General features: G+C 38.3%; 1 protein-coding gene across 1 annotated transcript; it reads right to left on the bottom strand.

Annotated features, from left to right (window-relative positions):
• Window positions 1–238: 238 nt before the first annotated feature.
• LOC122025115 (transcription factor MYB30-like) lies at window positions 239–1,898 on the bottom strand. Its single transcript, XM_042583876.1, has 3 exons — window positions 1,740–1,898; window positions 1,295–1,424; window positions 239–789 (listed from the first exon to the last, which is right to left on the bottom strand). The coding sequence occupies exons 1-3, from the start codon at window positions 1,870–1,872 to the stop codon at window positions 309–311; spliced, it is 744 nt and encodes a 247-aa protein (XP_042439810.1). The 5' UTR covers window positions 1,873–1,898; the 3' UTR covers window positions 239–308.
• Window positions 1,899–8,502: the final 6,604 nt, after the last annotated feature.

The following is an 8,502-nucleotide window of genomic DNA, read 5'->3' as shown; positions in this document are numbered from 1 at the left end:
TAAATAGATAATGTGTGATGGTGAATAAGGTCATCATTAGTGTTTTGGCCATCTAGACTTGAGCCAATTGAATGAAAGGGTTATACGATCATATCATAGTCTGAACTTCGACTATCAAAGTTGATGTTTGAGAAGATTCAGTTGCAAGTCCTGGATAAATTATATATAACCAAAAGTAATTTTCTTTGCAAGCAGTTTCACTTCTACAAACATTCATTTGGAAGGGATATATTGAATATTGAAAATATAAATAAATATATAAATTAGTCTTTGTCTGCTTTATGCAATCTCTACAAGAACCCTGACATTTAGAGTGATGACAATTCCTCCAAATCCACGAGTCCCGTGGAGAAATTCACCAAAAACTCCATGTCATCATCATCAGTGCCATAAGAACTAAACAGATCAAAGCACTGCCGGCCAATTGAAGGATTAATGATTTCTGCTTCTGTCAAATCCATGGATGATGATGATAATGAAGAAGCAGAGCTACCGACTATGAAAGCTTCCAGCCAAAAGTTTTCATCAACGATCTTTGAACTTAGGCTTTCTTCTATGATGTCAGCACTGCTACGGTCGCTGGTTTGAGATTGCTGCTGCTGCTCTGTAGCTGTTGGCACTGGCATGTCTGATACCATGTGGGATGCAGCAGATTTGTTCTTCTTATTCTTCTTCGATTCTCTCTGTGGAGTGTTGAAGGGGCCGATTTGTTTCTTCAAGTATGTGTTCCACACATTCTTGATCTCGTTATCAGTTCGGCCAGGTAGCTTGGCAGCAATCACAGACCACCTGTGGATTGGCAAGGTAAAGGTCAGATTTTGATTGCAAAAAGTTACAAAATGGAATTGGTGTGAGTAAAATTATTCGTTGATTTTCGATATCATCTCAACGCCTATATGCTTAATTAGTAAGGAATTGTCATGTGCTTCATCAACTTAGGCCAAGAGACAACTTGTCACCACATTGTCAATTTGTATCGCTCTGATTTTCCTCTTCATTGCCTCCATTTTGGTATAGTTGAACACCTAATTCTGCCCTCATTGAACCTTATGTTCTATATCTAGATAAGAGATCTTGAAACCTTAGTGTAACTCAACCTCGCTTAGCCAAGTTATTTACGCCGGTCGAATTCAATCCACTTTGGCCAACCTACTCAACCTTCGACCGGTCTCTTCCCGTTTCAATATACACTATTCAACTTCCCTAATTGATATCTAGCTCAACACTTACCAGTACACAGACTTTCTCTGTTGTGATTTCATCCACAAACAAAGTGAGAAGTTAAAGGATCTACCTGTTTCCAAGCGACTGGTGCAATTGGATGATTGTGTCTTCTTCCTCCTTGGTGAAGTTCCCTCTTTTGATATCCGGCCGCAGGTAGTTCACCCACCTGAGTCTGCAACTCTTTCCACACCTCAAAAGTCCTGAGTTAGTGATCAAACTTTAGTGTTTCCCCCTCATTACACTGAAAATTAAACAAAGTTTTTGTGTTTTCTGAAACTGAGCATGATCACACTGAAAAATAGTTCTTTTTTGCTCCTCATTACACTGAAAAATGAGCAAAGTTTTAGTGTTACTGAAACTAAACATAATGAAAACTACGCAAAGTTTTTGGTGTTCCTGAAACTGAACTTGATCAAAAGCCCTTCTCCAAATAAATCAAAGTCCATAATTTTCCTCCCTCGTGCACTAAAAAATAAGCAAAACTTTTGTGTTTCTGAAACTGAACATGAACTCACCAGCTTGTTTAGGAAGAGCTCTCCAGTTGCCATGTCCATATTTCTCTATGTGATCCACCAAAATCTTGTCTTCCTCAGGCATCCATTGGCCCCTGTTGAGGCCCTCCCTCTCACAGCAAGGAGCCCTCACCATGCTTGATGACTTCCTATTACTGAATGAGGGTTTCTTTACCAGGCCAGTTAAGTTATTTATATAGCCATCAAATTTCCCAACGTGATGAAATGAAACAGTCCATAGTGGAGTGCTTTGTCAAAGCACCACTTGGCACAAGGTCTGAAATATAGCTAGATTGTATGAGCCTAGTTGCTTTGATCATGGCTTGTTTGGTCAAATTGAGTCAAACATTTAGCTCGTAGACTCATAAGGCTATGTTTGACAAGAAAGAACGGAATTGAATTGAATGAGAGTGACATTCATTAATGATCGATCACGGATGAGTTAATTAGATTTTCGTACATATTTAGTCCATTTAAATTAACTGATAATAATACTTGTTTAATAAGCTTAGAGCTCAACTAAACTATTTAATTGCCAAATTCACTGATTTATTATTCATCTCATTTTAGTTTGGAAATGATCTTACTCATTCTCCAAAGTGGTTCAAGTAGTCCTATAATTAATCTGTACATGCATAATTAACCACTTAGACTGCTAATTTGTCAAAAGGCATTAGTTAGTTAGGTAAAGAAGAGATTAATGATCACTTAAGCCTGCATTTAATTATAACTTTGTCAGCTAAAACTACTTTAGAGGAAAGAAGTCTTAATTAATTAATTAATTTACTAATGCTTTAGCCCTTTATTAATCAATTGCTACAGTACTAAGAGACATGAGAACAATATCAGCCGCAGTGATTGGTACGTACGAAATGCCTACCGCATCCAACGTGGCAATAACAGATTGGTCCTCTTACAATTTTGTCGGCAGTATTCATACCTCTGGGCAGCTAATTAATTATATGAGCATTTTACTTGTCATCTTTAACTCTGATTATTCCTTTTTTATCGTGAAATAAATAATGATTTATTTCAAGTCAATTTGTATTATAAAATATTTTCCTTGTATTAATTTTAGATATTTATTTTTTAAAAAATTATATTTATTTTTTTAAAAAAATTAGTGTAATTAATTTATTAATTTCTATCTTCGTAATAATCCAACGTTGTCACTTGGCACCGTCTCTGTTGTCCTTTTTGGACCTAAACTAACGGTGGAGACAAGCAGCATTGTACACCCCAATCAACTGCTAGATCTTGAAGCATATCGTCCGAATTGTGTCAGGAATAAATAATTTTTTTTTAAAAACGTGTGTCATATTTTAAAAATGCAAATTTTCCAGGTGAAGGTCTCCATTTTATTATTTTGAAAATTACTAAAAATACTTTTTATGATTTTTTTTTGCTATTTTCTCTGTTGAATGACTCATTTACTGTGTGTTTGGATAAAGATAGTTTTTTTTAATAATGAATTTGGTACATTAATTTCTTGAGTTTTTTTGCTCCATTTTAAAAATATGCTTGCACTATTTAATTCCCTTAAAATTGATATTTTTTATATCAAAAAAAATTGTATAACTAACAAATTAAATGACATGTGGATGGGTCGAGTGAAGTAAGTGTGCCTCACGAACTGATGAATTTACAAGCTAAATTAGATGGATGGATAGATATGAGTTAGGATTGAAAAGAGAGATCAAAATCGGGATGAATAGGGAGAATGTACAATTTAACCTAGTAAAGTAATTAAATAATTTGCGACGTGACCAAACGAAACCGACAAGAACAAATAATTATTGTCTCTTCTAATACATGAGTCAACGAATTTAAGTGGAAAGACCCTTACACCTACTAATGACACTATAAACACAATCCATCCCAAGCAAACTTTATTATATTGTGAAAACGTACAGTCTAATAAAGTTTTTAAAATTAAAATATATAAAAAAAACAAATGATAATGCATGCTTAGGGACCCCTGAAATGCATATCGTTTCCTCATCTCAATTACTCCACCTCCACATTCCTAACCCTTTCCTTGGTACCATCTATGTCACTTGCAACATTTTATATTATGAGTCCATGGACTCCACAAATGTCTCCCACTAGTAAATATGTGACCACATAACAAAATTAAATATCGCTAAGCTTTAACTTCCCTCACAAAACTGAAACAAAAAAAAAAAACAAAAAAAAAAAACATAATCTAGGCATAACCTAGTAGGAACCGATTATGTGTGGACCTTACTTAATTACACATTAAAATAAGTCTCATCATAAGCACAACTTTAACAGTGATAGAATTAAACAATGAGTGTGGACTTTCTTTCAATTTAACGTAAAACATAAACATAAGTATAATTATTGAGAGTAAAAGTTAGACTACGATGAGTATAGACTACCTTTCACTTTAAAGAAACCTGAAATATGCATAACATATTCAGAATAAAGGTTATACAACAACAAGTATAGACTTTCTTCCACCCTAAAGAATTCATACATAAGCCTAACTTATTTAGCATGAGGCTTAGACATCCGGTAGGTATAGTCTTTCTTTAACTTTTAAGAAAAACAAAACATAAGCATAACTTTAATTGGAATGAACATGTAGCACCAGTGATAACCATCGTTTGAGCTCATGCTTTAGGTCCGTAGACATGAACCGCCATGAGGTATCTCTTGAGAGAACCTAACTCATTTAAGTAACCACAGTCATTCTATGTTGTCTTCTCATTTAAGTTTGGAAGGGTTTTCCTTGGAGTTCATCCCAAGACATCCATCCTGTATTGTCACCACGCATGTCCATATTCATCCAGATAACCATTTAAGGGAGAACACGCCCCAAACATTTCATGTCACACTAGGGAAACACACATAGTTCTTATTCGGACATTCATAGGAGGTTTAGTTGGAGTTTCATAGTGGTGCAGGTTGCACCAGAATCGAACCTAGTGATGGTGTCAAAGGTTCAGGTTAAGTCTTGTTATGATCTAACAAGTTAACTAAGTGTGTAGGATGTTTACTCAACCGGGAAAGTTTTAGCAGATCGTGGAAGCCAGGCAAGAAGTCCAAGTGGACCCGACACTTGGCAGGGAAGCTCGATAGGTTAGGAGGACCTGGTATCGAGAGGAAACCCTGGTGAGCCGATCCGATGCTAAGCGACAAAGTCCAAATAAGTCTGGAGGACCAATGTTTGACATGTAGCTTGAGTTAAGCAACTAGAGAGGAGCGACGGTGAGGTTGTGTTATGGAAAGGAACAATCTTAGGTTATTGATCCAACTGAAAAAATTAAAAAGATTTTTAAGTTGAGATCAAGATAATTTTATTATCAATTACTACTCATGCATCATATATTACTATCCTAACATTTATTTTGCAGAAAATATATGTTTAACTCTATTTTGCAGGAACCAGTCTGATTGGTCGACCGAACCGATGGATCGATCGACCGAACTAGGTTGATACATAATAGAGATCAAATTGAGCCAAAGTAAAGCTAGGTCGATCGGTCGACCGAACCGAAGGATCGGTCGACCGAACCGAAGGATCGGTCGACTGAATGATTAATGCATTAATGGTGAATTAATGGCGAATCTTGACAAACAGGGAAACTACTTTGTTCGGTCGACCAAATAAGTTTATCACTCGATTGAACAATAAATACTCATAAATGCACGAAGATCAAATCTCGACGAAGAAGGAAAACAAGAGGTTCAATCGACTGATAGGAGGATTAGTCGACCGAAAGAATCAGTCAACCGAACCATGCTTATAAAAGGGGAGCTCGAGGTTCAAGGCAAACAATTGAATTCTAATTCATTTTGTGCTAAAGCTCTCATTTGTGCTCTGCAGCTCATCTTCAAGCAAGCTACTACTCAGACAAAGTGCTGACGACCTTCATAGATATTCTTTTCGGTATATTTTCATTTAGCTTGCGTTGTACTTAATTTCAAATAAGATAATAGGTTGTTACTATCTTGTTCTTTGCATTTGTACACATTGCTTCTTGTTGGTGCAATATCCCTAGATCAAGGTTGACTTGGTTGACTAAACTTGAGTCTTGATGTTTGATTTTGATGTTTGACAATACATGGAGATTGTAGTTGCAATCATCTGATTGAGGAGATTATTGATACAAATCCCCTCTGGTCAAGGACTGACCAATTATATATGAAGAAGAGTAAAGTAGGTCAAAGGGTTGACTGGATACTTGACTGGGAAAGTCCTAACTGAAGATTAGGCAAGCGGAAGTCCTGGTGAGCGAAGTCAGATAGTTGAAAATACTGGTGAGTGAAGTCAGGTGAAAGGCCTAATGAGTAAAGCTAGCCAGTTGAAAAATCCTAGTGAGTGGAGTCAGGTGAAAGACCTAGTAAGTGAAGTTAGGCAGGTGAAAGTCCCGATGAGTGAAGCATGGTAGTGGGAAAATCCTAGTGAGTGAAGCTAGGTAAAAGCCCTGGTGAGTGAAGTCAGGCAGATGGAAAGTCCTGGTGAGTGAAGCCAGACATATGAAAAGTCCTAGTGAGTGAAGCTAGGTAGATGGAAAGACCTGTGAGTGAAACCAGACACGTGGAAATTCATGTGGGTCAAGGTTGACCAGACACCTAATGTTGGGAAATCCAAGTAGGTCAAAAGATTGACTGGATACTTGGCACAAGGAAATCCAGATGGGTCAAGGTTGATCAGACATCTGGTGGACGTCCAAGTGGGTCATGGAGAACTGGACACTTGACACGAGACGGTAAATCCAAGTGGGTCAAGGTTGATCGGACACTTGGCACGGAGGAGAAAAGTCCAAGTGGGTCAAAGGATTGACCAAACACTTGGTGAAGAAATCCCAGCAGGTTATGATTGACCGAATGCTAGGCATGAGGAGATCTAGTAGGTCACGGTTGACCGGATGTTGGATTTGGGGACCATAGACTTGAGTTAAGCAAGTCAAAGGGAAGTCAATCGATCAACCGATTGATTCAGCCATAGTCCAATCGATCAGCTGATCGATTGGAGGTGGCTGCGAGTGAAGGCTGACCCAATCGATTAGGCGATCGATTGAGAGTCTAAATTGCAACCACAGAAGCTTCCCCAATCGATTAGGCACCACCAATGTCACGCCTCGGAGGAGTCCCTGTCCGAAGAAATTTCGGCAGCATCTTCCCTGTACGACGGACAATCTGAAACTTTCTACATATCCACATACCTCAGCCACATGCGGCTGAAATAATAACAGTAAATAAACAATCACCCACGTAGTTTAATAGTAGACAAACAGAGCAGTAATAAGATGACTCGAAAACAACCCTACTCCACTACACCCATAAAGCTCAAATCCGATTTTTCCTACTCCACTACACTCATAAAATACAAATCCGACAAACTCACCTCTTCTGCCGTCCAGGCAGGTATGTAGTAAAACATATCGAATAAAAATCCATCGACAAATACAATCCATACATTATTCAAGTATCAAAATAAACCAATTCTAAACATAGTCAAATAAGAAGAAAAATTAAAAGGTCAATAAATCCTCGTGGTCTGCAGGGGACCAGCAACTGGAACTCTCTCCTGACAGCATCAACCTGAAAAATAACAACAATGGAGGCGGGGTGAGTCCAACACTCAGCAGGTACAACTGATATGCAAAGTAGGGAAATAACATCTAGCACTAATCATGCGTACAGTCTCCTGATATAAAAGGATGAAATACAACTGAAGTAAACAGGAGAAAAACTGTACTAACCAGGACCTGGGTATAAGGACAAACAGTCCGAGTGACATAGAAATCTTGTATGCATGTCAAACATAGGCGTCCAAACAATATACAGAATATAAATACAGTAAGCACAAACACAAGCAATAAATGCATCATGCATATGATGCCAATGATGCGTCCTGGTCACCCCTGATGCCAGTCGATCATCTCACACACAATAGTGAGGCTGAGTGGGTAGGGTTGTGACAATCGTGCACTCTGTCGTCACTACTCCTGATGAGTGACCGAGTGGACAGGATGCTGTCGGAGTACACCTATCCTCCTACCCCAAATCATAAATGGGGGAGCGCAATGCTCTCAACTCCCGGTACACGATGACGGAGAGGAATCCCTGCCGGCTACCACGTTGTGTCACACTACCCATGAGCGGACCAACGGAGCCAAACAAAGTCCCTGCTGCAACACACTCTGCCTGAATCGACCACTAACCCATGAGTGGTGGTGTGTGCAGATCCATGTAACTGGCGATGTGCTCAACAATAATGGAGCGGACTATCGTACAGCATGCAATCATGCAAATGGTGCATGACACTAACCACAAAATATCCTGAACTAATCCATATATATATAAAAGTGCACCATAGGTCAACGAATCAAATCAAAGGTACACAGAAGGTATAAAACCTAGGTCCTGAACATGGTGAAGCATGATGTATCACTACCCCTATAAGCATGTATCAACAGGTAAGGAATACATGAGATGCAAAACAAGCAATCAACCAATCATGTAACAGGTATCGGGTAGTGATTAACCGAACAAATAAGAGAACATAATTATTGCTACTTGTTAAATTCACTACTATGCATATCAAAGACATAAAGTCAAAAGTACCCGTCTCCAATAGGAATGTCCAAATCCGATATCGAGATACTCGTCTCGCGTCAAAGTCCTGTGGTAAATCGTACAGTTTAGCTAATTTAATTATAAACAAATAGCTAAACAAATTCCTAATCCACCGACCATCTAGGGTTAGCTTCTTAAACCCTAATTACACCAT

The sequence above is a fragment of the Zingiber officinale genome, chromosome 9B, assembly GCF_018446385.1.
Source record: "Zingiber officinale cultivar Zhangliang chromosome 9B, Zo_v1.1, whole genome shotgun sequence".
Taxonomy (NCBI): domain Eukaryota; kingdom Viridiplantae; phylum Streptophyta; class Magnoliopsida; order Zingiberales; family Zingiberaceae; genus Zingiber; species Zingiber officinale.
Note: the sequence above shows the minus strand (reverse complement) of the source record. Positions and strands in the feature narration are given on the sequence as shown.

What these genes read in the sequence shown, in the direction of transcription:
- LOC122025115 (XM_042583876.1), bottom strand. Translation starts at nt 1,872, where the DNA reads ATGGTGAGGGCTCCTTGCTGTGAGAGGGAGGGCCTCAACAGGGGCCAA. An exon ending in AGCTCTTCCTAAACAAGCTG is followed by an intron (nt 1,425 to 1,739) that starts GTGAGTTCATGT and finishes TCACTAACTCAG; the next exon opens with GACTTTTGAGGTGTGGAAAG. An exon ending in CACCAGTCGCTTGGAAACAG is followed by an intron (nt 790 to 1,294) that starts GTAGATCCTTTA and finishes GCCAATCCACAG; the next exon opens with GTGGTCTGTGATTGCTGCCA.